We start from the raw sequence: 16,351 nt of genomic DNA, 5'->3' as shown, positions 1-16,351 counted from the left end.
ACATGCCAGGCACACTCACACCCCCCCTTTACCCCCCGATCACCCCCCCAATTACCCCTGCCCCCCAGTCACAGTGACACCAATGTCATTTTTTTTTTTTTTTTTTTTTTGCATTGGTGTCATTTGTGACTGTAATAACTGTTAGGGCAGTTAGAGTTAGCCCCCTTTAGTTCTAATGTACCCCCCTAACCCCCCCAATAAAGGTTTAACCCCGTGATCACCCCCCGTCGCCAGTGTCACTAAGGCTGGGTTCACATTGCAGCGGTTTATGAGAACGAATGTGATTCGCACCGCACTGCAGTGCAAATCACATCCGATCTCTGTGCGATTCGAGTTCAGCCATTCGCCGCACCCGCCACACCCGCCGCACCCGCCGCAAATTCGCACGGGACCCTTTTTTTGGCCCGCAGCAGAATCGGATCGCATGGGTGTTCACACCATGCGATCCGAGTTTGCAGATCGCACTGCGATATGCGAACTGATCTGGGGGTGTCAGTAACATTTCACTGACACTCCCAGCAGTTCGCATAGGGCAGTGTGAACTGCCGCCGGGAGGCATGCGATGCGGGAACCCGCCGCGCATTCGTGGCGTTCCCGCATCGCTCCAGTGTGAACCCAGCCTAATAAGCGATCGTTTTTCTGATCGCTGTATTAGTGTCACAGGTGACGCTAGTTAGGCAGGTAGGTATTTAGGTTCGCTGCAGCTTTTTATAGCGCCAGGGACCCCCATATACTACCGCATAAAGCCCCCTAATTGCCCCCTAGTTAACCCTTTCACCAGTGATCACCATATAACTGTTACAGGTGACGCTGGTTGGTTAGTTATTTTTTTTATAGTTTCAGGGCACCCGCCATTTATTACCTAGTCTCACTAGTGTACCCCTAAATTTAGGGGTGTCTACTTTCCAAAATGGGGTCATTTGGGGGGGGTTTGTGCCATCTTGGCATTTTATGGCCTTCAAAACTGTAACGCCCTTAGAAAGCCTGAAGGCGGTGCTTGGTTTTCGGGGCCCCGTACGCGGCTAGGCTCCCAAAAAGTCCCACATATGTGGTATCCCCGTACTCAGGAGAAGCAGCAGAATTTATTTTGGGGTGTCATTTCACATATGCCCATGGCATGCGTGAGCAATATATCATTTAGTGACAACTTTGTGAAAAAAAAAAAAAAAAAAAAAAAAGTTTGTAATTTTCCCGCAACTTGTGGCAAAATATAAAATATTCCATGGACTCAACATGCCTCTCAGCAAATAGCTTGGGGTGTCTACTTTCTAAAATGGGGTCATTTGTGGGGGTTTTGTGCCATCTTGGCATTTTATGGCCTTCAAAACTGTAATAGGTAGTGAGGAGTGAAATCAAAAAATTACGCCCTTAGAAAGCCTGAAGGCGGTGCTTGGTTTTCGGGGCCCCGTACGCGGCTAGGCTCCCAAAAAGTCCCACATATGTGGTATCCCCGTACTCAGGAGAAGCAGCAGAATTTATTTTGGGGTATCATTTCACATATGCCCATGGCATGCGTGAGCAATATATCATTTAGTGACAACTTTGTGAAAAAAAAAAAAAAAAAAAAAAAGTTTGTAATTTTCCCGCAACTTGTGGCAAAATATAAAATATTCCATGAACTCAACATGCCTCTCAGCAAATAGCTTGGGGTGTCTACTTTCTAAAATGGGGTCATTTGTGGGGGTTTTGTGCCATCTTGGCATTTTATGGCCTTCAAAACTGTAATAGGTAGTGAGAAGTGAACTCAAAAATTTACGCCCTTAGAAAGCCTGAAGGCGGTGCTTGGTTTTCGGGGCCCCGTACGCGGCTAGGCTCCCAAAAAGTCCCACATATGTGGTATCCCCGTACTCAGGAGAAGCAGCAGAATTTATTTTGGGGTGTCATTTCACATACGCCCATAGCATGTGTGAGCAATATATCATTTAGTGACAACTTTGTGTAAAAAAAAAAAAAAATTTTTTTTTTTGTCATTATTCAATCGCTTAAGGCAAAAAAATAAAATATTCAATGGGCTCAACATGCCTCTTATCAATTTCCTTAGGGGGTCTACTTTCCAAAATGGGGTCATTTGGGGGGGTTTTGTACTGCCCTGCCATTTTAGCACCTCAAGAAATGAGATAGGCAGTCGTAAACTAAAAGCTGCGTAAATTCCAGAAAACGTACCTTAGTTTGTAGATGTGACAACTTTTGCGCAAACCAATAAATATACAATTATTGACTTTTTTTTTACCAAAGACATGTGGCTGAATACATTTTGGCCTAAATGTATGACTAAAATTGAGTTTATTGGATTTTTCTAATAACAAAAAGTAGAAAATATCATTTTTTTTCAAAATTTGCGGTCTTTTTACGTTTATATCGCAAAAAATAAAAATCGCAGAGGCAATCAAATACCATCAAAAGAAAGCTCTATTTGTGGGAAGAAAAGGACGCAAATTTTGTTTGGGTACAACATTGCATGACCGCGCAATTACCAGTTAAAGCAGCGCAGTGCCAAAGTGTAAAAAGACCTCTGGTCATTTACCAGCAAAATGGTCCGGTCTGAAAGTGGTTAAAGAGGCCAAAGCCTCTTTATGTGAAGTTATTAGATTGAATTAATCCTTTCTAACTTCTTCCTAACTTAATAGTTCATGTTTGATATTAAAGATATTTTTCCCATGTCGTTTTCTTTCAGATTTATTGATATCTTGAAAGATATTGTTACATTATGTATTTTGAACTGAATGAGTACTTATTGAATTATCTTGTTCAACAGTTGCCACGTAAAAAATCTGAGCAAAACATGTTGAGTGGTATCTGTGCATTTTAAAATTTGATGTACTTGAGTATTTGAACAAAGTGTTTATGTATTAATAGCATTTTTTTAAATATAAAAACACAAGTTTTATTTGTGTATTCATACCAATATTTCCATTGGATAACGCCTCGTCCTGAGGTTTGTGACCTCTAGCCCTATTCACACGGCAGTTTAAAAACAAAACTGAACTTCACCATTGAAAAACAGGTGCAAAAAAACTTGATCGATCTGTAACACAAAATCCAAAAATTCTCCTAAGGCATGTTTATACACATACCACTGAAAAGACAATTTGAGCATTAAACGCATCTATTCAGGCAGAATTTTTTTTTTTTGTTACTTGCCTAATTGGTAACCTTTTTACAGCTATGGCCTTGTGAATGTAGCCTTATTCCTGCAAAAGGCTTAATGTCAGGTGCACACAATGAGATTTTAGGACAAATTAGTTTTTGTTTTGTTTTTTTTCATGCTAATCTCCATATCTAAGGAGTTTTTTTACCAAGTTACAAAGTCTCATCCAACAGCATAAAAATTTACAAGTGATAGTACAGTTGTCTGAAAATACAGATACACTACACTAAACAAATTGTACGGTCTGTTATCGTACGAAGGACAAGCACAGCTTTTCCCATCGGATGAACTGTTGCGCAGGGCTCTTGAAAGCTCTGTACTAACAATAACAAGGTTATTGTATGATCGCTTTGAAAGTGATATTTTTTTTTTGTTAGATTTTCTGATCGTGTGTGGACCTTAGAATTCCTTTTGGCTAGCGTCATATTCCAACAGCCACACTCCATACTCTGCCTGTGATATCACTACTGAATATAAATAAAAGCGGAATGCATGCTTCTCTTCTCTCCTGTTGATGAATAACAACCTTTTCTGTCTTCATACAGTTCATATTTGTGTCCTTATTATCGCGCGATTCCACCTACAAGTTATTGAGATCTGTCTGCAGCCACCTTGATGTAAGTATTCAGACAACTGGTGTCCCTGTATTTGCTGCATCTGGTAAAAGAGGCATATTTATAAAGCGGTGAATCTGACATTTACTGCTTGAAAGGGTAATTTGTGTTTAAATGTATTGTCTTTATCTGTAGGCACTTTTTGAATCAATATATGTTTACCCATTCAAATAGGAGTCCATTATTTCCATGGGGAGAATTTAGTCACATGACTGTATCCTCTTCAACTTGCTCTTGTGCTGCAGACAGGAAACTGCTTTTTGGTGTAAATCTGCTATATATAGTCTAGATTTTTAGTATGCAGAGCAGTGAAAATAACCACAATTGTCATGCACTGCTCATTCAAAATGTTTGGGCAAAGGGTTCACTTTACAAGGAAACGGGTATTTTTGGAGATAAGGATGTAGTTTAATGTCACTGTTCTCTTTTGCAGATGGAGGCTAACCTGCTTTCAGTTGAATACCACTGTTTAGCTGTAGGCCTAGTCTGGGTGGATAGCACTCATTACTATAGCACTGGGGTTATGAATTTACTTTCCATTAGAAACCCACCATTTTTGAGCTCTAGCCAGGAGCTTTTGTTTCCTCCCAAATCCAATATGGAAATGGAAGATTAAGGCGGTATTAAACCTAACGGCAAACATATTTTTATTATATTCCAGCTTGCTAGTTTTTGGATGTGGTGGCTGCAGACTTTTTTTTTTTTATTTTTTTTTTTTATTTTTTATGCAACTGCCTACTCAAACTTTTTTTTGAATTAAAACACATAGCCAAGTATTCTCCACTTCTCTTTTTTATGCACAAGACTCTATCTGCCAATAGAACTTAACCAAAACCGTGCATACAGAAAATATACCTTATTCAACCAAAAATGTCAAAGCAATAACTCGTTATCTCCTCCAATTCCACAACATGTCTGGTTGACAAAAGGCTGTTCAGAAACTAAACGAAAAGCACAAAATTGCCAGAAGGAGCCCAAAGGGTGGCGCTAAAGAGCTGAAAAACCATGTCATAACATGTTAATGCACCAGCCCCTCCGCTTTCACAGCTAGCGGGGATCTTCTCCCCTGGTAGCTGTTACAAAAAAGTGTCTAGAGTAAAACCTGACAGCCTTAGCAGCTGTTGACTTGTAGTTCTCAACAAACACGGTGCTGTGAGCGATGTGGTAGGTCATTCTTCCTGTCGGCATGTATCACCTTGCTCGTACAAGCAAGCAGATGCACTGACAGATCTCCGGGAGACCTGCATGGCATCAGTTGACCTTAGAGCAGTGGTGCACAACCCCAGGTCTTCAGGCCAGCAAATGTTGCATATTTTCCCAGCTTTCTGATACAATCACAATTTGTTAGTGACCTACAAAGACTAAATCTCACGTTTAAATCTGAGGGGAGCTGAAAAACATGCACCATTATGGAAAGGGTGTGTGGGGGAGGCCTTAAGTCTGGAGTTGCGCTGCCCTAGATTGTTCAATTGTTTACAGAACATTCAGAAGTGGGTATTGATGATCTCTGTAGAATGTGCCAGCAAAACAAAATGGTCTGTTGCAGTGATTTTTGTGTTCTTGTTTTCTGCGATCATCATCGTTTTTTGTTTATCTTCTAGAACACAAGTGTTGGAAATAGTCCAAACCCTTCTGCAGAACACATTGACAGAGCTGACCATGCTACCTCATTTCCACTTGTAAGTGAAATACAATATTCCAGTTATATCTGACTAGATATTCCGCACAGGATCATGTATAATATATCTGTATTGTTATATCCATGTTTGCTATTTTTTTTGCATTTTGGGTAAACTCATTGGTCCGCAGGAACTTTCAGTATTGGAGGTTATATTGGCCTCTGCAGTTGTGGGTATTTTGTATATTGATTATAAGAATTTTAGGACTGTAATGGTCTTTGAGGCATCTTTCCTGTAAAAGCTGGTATATTGATTTTTTATTTTTTTTATTTTTTTTTATTTAGGATTTCAGTGTAGACTTTTCAGAGATTGACGGTTTGGTTCGACAACGAAGAAAAGACATAGAAGAATACAGTAGCACAGGCTCTCAAACACCAGAATCTGAAAACTCTCAAGGTTAGCCCATGTTCTGTTCTCTTAAAGCAATGAAAGTGTAACTACCTACCCCCCTTTCCAGTGACCATTTTTAGCAGCATCAACAGGCAATTTTTCCACTTCCTGTGATGGGGTAACAGTGCTGATTGTTTTGCATCAAAAGGCATTGTCAGCCTTTGGGACAGTATAGTCTCAAATGGGTATGTAGTTTTAAATGGATGAGGAGCCTTAGTCAGGTTTGAAAAATTAAGTTGGCATCTACAAATGGTGAAGCTGCTGTCTTTTTAATGACACTTGCCAGCCCAGGTACCAGCACTGTCTCTCTGTCCCTCAGCATTGGCTTGAATACTGCTTTAAAGTCCAACTCGGATACAGAATTAAAAACATTTTCACAGTAGCAGTAAGGCTCCATGAACACTGGGCTTAAAGTCTATTCTTTAGAGTAAATGCTCGTATAGAACTTTTTTTATTTTATTTTTTTTCTTCTCTGAATGTTGAGCTCTAAAATTTGCTTATAATAGTGCTACTGTGCATGGACACGTATGATAACATTGAGCTGCATCTACAGGCAGAGCACAAGTCCTGTAGAAGCATTTTTTAAGCGAGTGTGCATGGAGCCTTAAAGCTGATTGTAAGCATGCCTTTTCAGTGTTACGGCTTGTCCCCAGCCCCTATAACTTTTTTAGATTGGCCTTTTGAGCAAATTTAAAAGATCCACTAGCAGGGACAGAAAATGTTAACGGGTTCAGGGGAAAAATCAACTGCTGTGTAAATGCTATTGATAGATTGCATTGTCATTTATTTTGCCATTAGTTGTAGTTGGTGTTACTATACCAAAAATGGAAAAATCAGTCTGTATAAGCAGTAAAGCATGCTTGTTATACTCTGTGGAGCCTAGGGGTTTATTCGTCTGCATTGTGTAAAAAGGTTGTTTTTAATCCTGTATGTAAAGATCCTCCCCTTCTTGCTTTGCCCCAAAACGTATTCAGATAAGACGGTTACTGGCGTCAGGCTGCACATGCTCAGTTCGGTGTGTATTGTTGGGCTTTTTGGGGGTGGGGGGTTCGTAGGAGGATGGCCCTCTACTGATCACATGCAATCAGCACTGTCCAGACAAAGGGTCTGGGGTCCTGCATCCTGATAGGACAGCCAAGTGCAGTATGAAAACTCCTCCTCCTACAAGCTTTAACCAGGCACTGATAGAAGTCACAAGATTGCTATATACTGGAGAGAAGGTATTTGGCAGCTTATATTTAACCACTTGCGGACCACCGCATGCTGCTATACGTTCTAAGTTTGAAGAGGAATATTATGGCAGCAGCTAGCTGCTGGTATCCTGTTCGGCAGTCTGCATGTCCTATAAGAGCGGTCTCTGTGATGGATTTGCCACGAGATCCCTTTTTAGCAGAGGCGATCGGATCTTCACCCTTGCTAGGTATGGGGACAGGTGGGGGCCATCTTACCATCACTCGTCTCCATAACATTGCAGGGTGGAATCAACATCAAGATATCACTTCCACCCATTACTCTTAAAGGTGTGTGTGTGTGTTATCGCTGCAATTGGTAGAGCGAGAGCAATAATTCTAGCCCTAGACCTCTAACCCAAAACAAGCAACCTGTAGGGTTTTTTTTTTTTTTTTTTTTTTTTGGGTAAGATTCTCCATTCCATGAGTGGGCACAACTTTGAAGCGTGACATGTTGGGTATCAATTTACTCGGCGTAACATCTTTCACAAAAAATTGGGCTAACTTTACTGTTTTATTTTCAATTCAAAATTTTTTTTGTTTTCAAAAGTGCGCTTGTAAGCCTGCTGTGCAAATAGTGACAACGTTTTGCAACGACCACCATTTTGTTCTCTAGTTGCAGGAAAGTGTGTTGGGGGTTACAAGTAATTTTCTAACAAAGTCAAGGGTAGAGGTCGACCAATATATCTGCCGATATTTGGCAGTTATGAAATCTGCATCGGCCCATTGTGCAAACCATGCCGATTCGCGGGTAACACTGTACCCGACCGCCTGCAGTACAGACCTGCGTCCCTGCTGCATGTAAAATGAATCCTCAATCCTTCACCTGTGTGGCCGGCCACTATAGAAGAAAAGGAGTTTCAATGGCACCGCCCCGCACAGGCTGTAGCAGAGGAACATCATTCTTTAGCATATCACAAGCCTCCGCTGGAGATCGTGGCCAGCACTAGCTAAGCTCCTTCCTTCCCTGCTGAGGTGGAGCCTGCTGGCTGCTTCTATCTCACTTGATATGTAATTGGCTTGATGTAAAACTTGTGGGGTTTTTTTGTTTGTTTTTCTTGCACAATGTGTTGCCATTGATAAACAATTTTTAAATGACTTTCAGTCAGTTTGCAATGCAAGTTATCAAGCAGATCAGTACAACCAGATTAGTAAAACCATCACCCTTCCTACCATATACATGAACTGTGTGTGGGGGGTTTTTTTGTTTTTGTTTTTTCTCCTTTCAATTGACAGCTTTTTCAAAAATGGCAGAAAATTGTGGATAACCATGTGTAGTTGCAGACCTTTGCTTGCTTCTGCTACTAATTTAGTATTCTTTGGTCCACTGAGTATAACCACATCCACTGACCTTAACATTTTGTTTTACGTCTAGAATTCCAGGATCAAGACAAAAACATTGCAAAGTCTCTCAACCCTTTAGTTGTGGAGAGTCAGAAGATCCCTGAAAGAAGTAAATTGATTCAACAAAAGACAGGCAAGTCATCCATTATAATATTTTTTTTTTTTTTTTTTTTTTTTTTTTTTATGCAAGCCTACATCTGAGCAAAGTACATTGTTTACTGTATGTTCTTATCTTACAGATCACAATGGCTTGTTTAAGAGACCAAACATTTCACAGATTGCCTCCTTGAATGGCTTGCTTTTCTTCTATGCAGTTCTGTAAGTAGACTTTTTTTTTTTGTTTTTTTTTTTTTCTTCATGGCATACATTTATATCATGGGTCTTCAAACTATGGCCCTCCAGTTCAGGAACTAAAATTCCCATCATGCCTAGTCATGTCTGTGAATGTCAGTTTTACAATGCCTGATGGGATGTGTAGTTTTGCAACAGCTGGAGGGCCGTAGTTTGAGGATCCCTGATTTATATCAATGCTTGTGTTTCTTAAAATTCTGGTTACAATGTAAGATGCCAAACATTCCTGAACCCTATAAAGCAAAATTTTTGCATCACTTTATAATGCTTCTACTGTGGCAAAAATAATATTTGATTTTATTGGTACTTCAGCTGAGCTGTAAAAAATGAAAATGTATTACACTGCTTTACAGCAATGAAATTGGGTACATCAGTTGGCACCCATGAAGATGCCTAAAATTGAATGCTCGAGCCAGTTTAGTCAGACATCTGTCAACCTACCAGTATGTTCTTGGGTGGGCTTTCTATTAGCCTTTTGTGTCTAATAGAAAGCCTCTGATGGAAACCCCTATAATTGGCTCAAAATATGAAACACAAATTTACTTTCCTCACATGGGCAGGATAAGAGGTGAGGGATTAATTCTACAGGTCACTAGAGACTGCATTATGGATATTATGTGTAGGTAAGGAAGAGGACAGGAAACTGTTAAACGTGATTGCTATGACAACCAGTCACAGTAAATCACCTGGTACCCAGCTGTCTAATAGTGGGGTATATAGTGGTCACCTGACAAGTTGGCTACCCAACAGCTATGTATCCAGATCTGCTGTACAATGGCACACAAGTGTTGAGGCTGTCACAAATTCATAACTTGTGTAAAATACATTTAAACATTCAAAAAATATGCTTGCATAATTCACTATTAAAGTGTAAATTAAACAATATGCTTAAAGTTTTTGTACGAGTCACCTTGTTCTAACACTTTGATGATAGATTTTTGTCAATTAGTTGAAATTTGATTTTCTAGGTTTTTTTTTTTTTTTATTTTTTTTTTACATGGACTTCTGTATTATTATATCAATAATGACTAGATGCTAGGTGTCCTGGATTTTAGACTTTCACGGTGGCGGGTGTAAACAATTTTTAAAGTGGAACTTGTGTAAAACTGGCCTAAATTACACATTTACTTGGGTCTGCTGGTCCCATGAGGAAAGTCGGCTCTGAAAAACATCCTGAAAGGAGTCTTCAGTGAATGACTGGCAACTGCTCCTCTGCAGCTTCTGTTTGTCTGCCATGGACAAATGGGTGGGTTAAGTGTGCCCAACAGGGTTGAATATTAAACCCACTTACCAGTAACAAGTAGGCACATGCGTGCTTGTGTTGATGCATAGTTTCTGACTGATGGGGGGGGGGGGGAAAAGGTGCTACGCTGGTATGCAGCCAAGGCATAGGAAAAAGGGTTGAAGTTTTAGTTGCACTCCATTTGAAGTGCTCTTGATACCGGACCTTACAAATATAAAATGATGTGCGCATTGAGCTTTGTGTATTCAAAGCAGTTCATTATTTTGGATGTTTAAGGGTTGCAGCCTGTCAGCTTTTTATTGAAGTCCCTTTCCCCTCTGTCTTGTTGACCAGTTGTCATTGGAATAGTCCAGTGGGTTATGTGTTCCAGTCACAGCTGTCTGAGAGGAATTCCTTATTTAGAGAGATCTACTCTTATGAACAGGAAGTGAAGGAAGATCCTCCCCAGTAGAATACAGTAAACATTCTCAGGTTTCAACCTTCCCTACACTATCCAAAGCTTTAACAATTGGCTTTAGATATAGGTTAAAGGCAATTATTATATGTATTATAACCTGATTAGAGCTATGCAATGAGGTTCAGATGGTAGAATTAACCTTGGCTCATAGTAAAGGAAACGAAACCGCATTTGTTTTTGCTGAAAATATGCTGTATAGTGTACATGTTTATGATGCTGGTCTCTTTACAGTGTCTGTCTGCTGATAGTCTCCACATTAATTATGCAGTCAAGGATTGTCTATCTAGAGGAACAACTTGGTTCTTTCCAGCCTGGGTAAGTATGTATTCTGGAGGGAAGGGTTCTGGTTAACAGTGACGTCTTCAGAGAACTTGAGAACCAGTCAGGCATGAGAATGTGTGGGAATTTTTATCTGCCCTCCCAAGTCCATCTTTTGTGCTGTTTCTTGGTTTTTCTAGTCAGGAAGGCAACAGGTCATACAATATGGAGGTTCTTGAAGTTGACAATTCTGCCCTGAGTTACAGCGTTTGTTACCCTAAACCTTTTTTAATGCATTTTATACAGTGCTTTGCTATGTAATTTAGCCCTTTGTACCACCTGAAATACCTGGTTGATCCTGCCTGGTTCTGCCCTCCCCCTGTAAACTGACCAGTTTAATATGGCTGCTGAGCCCTGACTGGTCAGTTTACATGTCTCCATCCACAGCTCTCCTGTCAAACCCCCCCCCCCCCCCACCCCCTCAGCTCCTGACAGTGCCTGCACCCTCCCCTCCTGATGAAATTACTTTTACATTTTCATACAATCCTTTTGATGCCCAGTGTGTGCTTTAAAAAAAAATATGCCATTCTATACCTAATTTCAGAGCAGCGCTCACAAGACTGCTTGCCTCTCTCCTCCCTACTGATGTCAGTGGGGGAATTCTCCCCCAGCTGTAGCTCCCAGATCAAGAGGAGAGAAGCAGCCAGTCACGTGAGCTGGCGCTGTAAAATACCAATGTTCTAGCTTCAGAAGGAAGGGGCAATTAACATAACATATCTTAATTTTCTTGCATGTAATTCTGGCAGCACCTTTGGCATATAACCATGTGTTATAAGCACTGAGTACAGGCAGGAGATAAGATGGTCTTGTATCCCTGCAATCTGCTGAGATGAAAAAGCATGCAAACCCTGAATGTCAGCAATTCAGAGTATAGCAACTGTGGTATCGGAAGTGTGAGCATTTCTGATACTGGCACCATGTATTGTGGAAGTCTATTAGATCTCCCCTTTTTTCTGTACAGTGAGCTTGGTGGATAGATTAACGCAATTCACTGCAAAAGTACAATCTCCTGACTTTTAAAACTACTAGTCACAAGAGAAGTGGCATGGTTTATTTTGTAAGGCTGCTATTGAGGCTACCTCTCAGGGGAACAAGGGTGAGGCCTACTTTACTCCTACAGGAAGTTTGATCCTAGCAGGTGACATTTTGTAAATGGAGCAGAGGAAAGATGGGTTTTTTTGGGGGGGGGGCGGGGTTTGCCTAAACTTCTTTGTTAACTAGTAAATTGCTGACAATCCACTTCTTTCAGATGTTCCACAGGGCAAGGCATAAGCAGTTGGCACATTAACGCAAACTTAATATGTGAAGAATTGACAGCCAACCTGGAAAAACTTGACAAGGTAGCCTCTTGCTGAGAGATTTATTACAGCAAAGTGCAAAATATTGTGGGGCGTGCTTTCTAAAATTATAGCTTTTATTTATAGTGAATAAACCACAGATCAAATTCCACCAAAAAGAACATCAATTTTGTTTGGGTACAGCATTACGCAATTTTCAGTTAAAGTGACTCAGTCGAATTGCAAAAAATTATCTGGTTATTGAGCAGCCAAATCTTCCGGGGCTGAAGTGGTTAAAGGCCAGTGAGTGGAGGACAAGGCAGTCTAACTCTGGCATGGTTCGGTTCAGCCATGCCCAGTGTGGCCTGCACCCTTATAATTGACCTGGGACTACAAAAAAGGGTGCCTTCCCATAGTTGTTGCACACCACTAATCACAGATGTATCCATGGCTTCAGCATATCAATCGATGGGGGATCCCCTTCAACGCATTTCACCCAATTTGGGGCTTAATTGCAGAGGCCTCTAAGACATGAGTCCCAAATCGGGTGAAAGGATTTAGAGGGGGGTTCTCCCATGGCCAGATATCGGGCTGGAGCAACTTTTAATACTATACACCACTGGTCTCAAATGTACCTGAGGAGATACCATTTTCTTGCAGTCCTAGGGTTAAGCTTGACAAGCTTTTACAAAGCCCCTGATTGCTGGCATTAAGCCGGCCAGAGCAATACTCTGGAACATCTCAAGCAGTACTGCTGTTTCCCTATGGACTTGGCCTAAATTATTTTAAGCGGCAGAAGTGTTTAATTGGCAGAGATGGAACAACCCTGCCATCAAATGGTTCCTCAAACAGACATACCAGTAAAATGACTGAGTTTTCTACTGCCAAATTTACTTTGTTCAGTAGAAATTCTCCTTTTGACTTTTTGGGAATGCCAGTCTCTGGTTCCTGCCCCACAGGTGCCACTAGTTCCTTATGCAGACCTCAGTGTTGGCAGCATTGTTAATGCCGTACACTTAAAGATTTTTAGTCAAGACTATGACAAACTGAATTGAAATTTGATGTCCAAATGAACACTGCACGCATAAGATTACGACACATCTGAAGGAAAAAAGTTTATTTTCTTAATATTGATAACGTATGCAATGATTGCATTACAGCCAATAGAGTACCGGTTTTTTTTTTTATTTATTTTTGCTGTTCACTTTTCATGAACTTTTTTTTTATTTTTTCCCCAGTCTTTACACAAACTGTTTTTAAACGTGTCTTGCAGATTCAGAGAAGTTTGCAGAGGCTACTGGAAGATGCAGAATAAAACACATGTTTACAATGATGGTACACCGGTCTCTGCTGGACAGAGGAATTTTATTGCGGAATCTGATCGCTGAACTGCATGTAAAGCCAGAAATTTCACCTCAGGAAAGCATTTTCTAGTTCTTTCTACTTGTTTTCCTCTTAACGTGAGCAATGTGGTTAAAGCCTTCTCACATTTCTTACTTCTGACTTTTGAGAATTCTTACATTTCACTGTGAAAGACTTTTGTTTGTTTTTTGTTTGTTTTTTTTTGCACATGTTTCTGTAAATGTATATTTGAAGCGCTCCTTTACGGTCTTATTTATATCAAGGGCTTTGTTTGCTGGAACCATAAACCAGCCTGGTGGAAACTTGATGTTTGCAACAGAATGCTGCCACTTTAAATCAAGTTACTGTGATAATGAGAATGGTATTAGGGCCTTCTAGCCAAGAAACTATGGAGAAAGTGGCAATCTTAATGCCCATGCTGTCCACTGTGTAATCATTCAGGAACTAGGCTACCTTGCCAATAATGAATACATTTTGTGCTATTGTACAGATGCTGCATCCTGTCCTCCTGAAATGTGCCTGTAGCAGTCTGAGACCGCACAATTTTGTAGGTGTTAGGAAGGGCACCAATTTTGTCTTGATACAAAATTTTAAGTGGTTTATGCAGGTATGGTTGTTAGCAGTTATGTTTTAAAGTGAACTTGTCTGCCGTTTGGCCATAATTTTATTGACCTGAAAACCCTTCTGTCTGATTTAGGTTTTTTAATTCATTAGGGGCTGACTTCTTGGCTAAGCTTTACGCTCCTGAGTGCCCCTTGTCCAACAAGCATGCCCTTAATGCCCACCAAAACTGTCATTTGGGGGGGAATGGTGGCTGATCAATGCTTGGGTCAGAAGTCTGGCCTCTAGCCAAAAAGTGTGCAGAGGATAGTTTTTCTGGATAATAAAGGTAATGCCTTGCAGCATCTGCTGAGACTGATCTTAGCGGTACATGACTAAAATGGTCGACAGGTTTTAGGAGTACATCTTTATAGACTTGAGTCCTCACAAAGCACCCACAGATAACTACAGGTTAGGCTGGCTACATGATTCTTGAATTTTTTATTTTTTTCCTCTCAACCAGTGGGATAATCTTAAACAAAAATGCAGATTCTTCCATCTATACATTCAAGGTGGATGGAAGGAGAATCTCTCCCTCTGTGGTATTTGTAGTCTAACAGCAGGGAGCCTCTCCTTCCACCAGAGTACGATTGGTGTTGCCAGCTATAGCCGGTGGCACGGTTTGCACCGGCTGGTTGTATAAGACTTGTAATACAAGCAAGCAACCAGCCCATTCATGAATTGATATTCGTCAATGCTGAACTGGCAGAATTTTGATCAATGTATGGTTGACCTAACTTTCCTGAGTCACTGTCCTTTTTTTTTTTTTTTTTTTTGTTTGTATTTTTTTAAGATTACTTGACCTGAATGTTTTCACATGGTAGTGCTGACCATACTATATAGTCATCCAAGCATAAAAACATTGGTATGGTCAGAGCTCCTACTATATAAAAAAATGCAAATGGTTATTACCTGTCAACACTTTGTGATTGCACTGATGGGGGGGGGGGGGGGGGGGGGAGGGGTGGTGTGAGAGAGAGAAACACATGGGTACTTAAAATGCTGTCATTGTCAAACCCACACAAGTGATCGCTGTTTCATAATCTAATTCCCACACATGAATTGACTCATGCATTATCATCCTTTGGCTAATATATCGGCACACAAAATCATAAAAATTAAATGAATCCCCAGCCGGTATACAGGCTTTCATCTCAATTTGGTTCTCATCATAAAATACAATGAGAGATTGTTTTAGCATTTCATTTAAGGCACTGTTGCTCATTTATTTATTTAAATCAATTCGGCTAATCGGGTCTATTGTGTGGATTTTTCAGTTTTGTGGGAGGGCTTATACTTTGAACCAGTCACTAACACTTTACCTGATATTGGCCAGAATTTTCTAAAGAGCAGAGCTGGACCAAAGTACTTGTGGAATCGTTTGCAGCCGATGTCTATGTAGCAGTTCTGCTGTGGTGTGCATTGTTTGACGTTTGTACCTATGCTTGAAAGTTTTTGCCCTTTACTGAATTTCAGTCATTGGGGTTGATTTACTAAAACTGGAGTGAAAAATCTGGCACAGCTCTGCATACAAACTAATCGGCTTCCAGATTTTTTTTTTTTTTTGTCAAAACTTAATTGAGCAAACTGAAGTTAAAAGCTGGCTTCCATGCACAGCTGCATCAAATCTTGCACTTCCCAGTTTTAGTAAATCAACTCCAATGTTTCAGGACTTCTGTGAGAAATTCAATATATGGAGAATTTTTGTGGGGTTATTTGTATGTTGCATCAGTTATGCCATAACATTTAACACTAGTCTTACAAAACGGGTTTGAATATTTTTGGATACCTGACCTTGTTCTGCATCTGTTTTATATGGTATAACTATGTATGTTAACTGTTTTTAATCATTTCTATGAAATGTTTTCATATTGCTAAAGTATTAAATAAAAGTATGCCTTGCACCAGGAGGAAATGTGTCTGTGGGTTTTATTTTTTATTTTTTCTGAAAAGTAAAATGGTAAATTTGCAGAGAAAAATCCCTTAGATAAAATGCAGTGTGGTGAGGATTTTGCTTCTGATCTTTTCTGGAGCTGCTTATAAATTGCTTTGTGCTTGCATAACTTAACTGCCTTGTGGGGATATTCCCTGTATGGATGGGAAAATTTTAAGATGCCAAAACTGCTAATGTACACTTGTTAGGACTGTACCAATATTTATCGTACATCATAGGACACAGTCGCAAGTAATTACTTGGTGCGTTATAGGCCTACCTTCAGGTGTTGACACTGATATAACCAATAGAGGAAGCTGACTCCCCTATATAACCCCTCCTCCCAGGAGCACTCGGTTTTCTTGCCAGTGTCTAAGGTGTTGGTCACAAGTGAAGATGTGCTCTG

General features: G+C 40.3%; 1 protein-coding gene across 5 annotated transcripts in view; it reads left to right on the top strand.

The window, feature by feature from the left end:
- GRAMD2B (GRAM domain containing 2B) overlaps positions 1 to 15,927 on the top strand; it is a 207,060-nt gene extending 191,133 nt beyond the window's left edge. For all 5 annotated transcript variants that reach the window (XM_077462168.1, XM_077462169.1, XM_077462170.1 and 2 more), the window contains 8 exons: positions 3,694 to 3,765; positions 5,364 to 5,441; positions 5,726 to 5,837; positions 8,436 to 8,537; positions 8,644 to 8,722; positions 10,687 to 10,770; positions 12,023 to 12,113; positions 13,324 to 15,927. In XM_077462168.1, coding sequence (XP_077318294.1) covers positions 3,694 to 3,765; positions 5,364 to 5,441; positions 5,726 to 5,837; positions 8,436 to 8,537; positions 8,644 to 8,722; positions 10,687 to 10,770; positions 12,023 to 12,113; positions 13,324 to 13,365 — 660 coding nt within the window. In that variant the 3' untranslated portion in view covers positions 13,366 to 15,927. The remainder of the gene's footprint in view (positions 1 to 3,693; positions 3,766 to 5,363; positions 5,442 to 5,725; positions 5,838 to 8,435; positions 8,538 to 8,643; positions 8,723 to 10,686; positions 10,771 to 12,022; positions 12,114 to 13,323) is intronic.
- The last annotated feature ends 424 nt before the right edge of the window (positions 15,928 to 16,351 follow it).

Source organism: Lithobates pipiens, unplaced genomic scaffold (genome assembly GCF_037356315.1).
Source record: "Lithobates pipiens isolate NorthernLeopardFrog02 unplaced genomic scaffold, aLitPip1_a1.2 Scaffold_3, whole genome shotgun sequence".
Lineage (NCBI taxonomy): Eukaryota > Metazoa > Chordata > Amphibia > Anura > Ranidae > Lithobates > Lithobates pipiens.
This window is presented reverse-complemented; position numbering and strand designations above follow the sequence as displayed.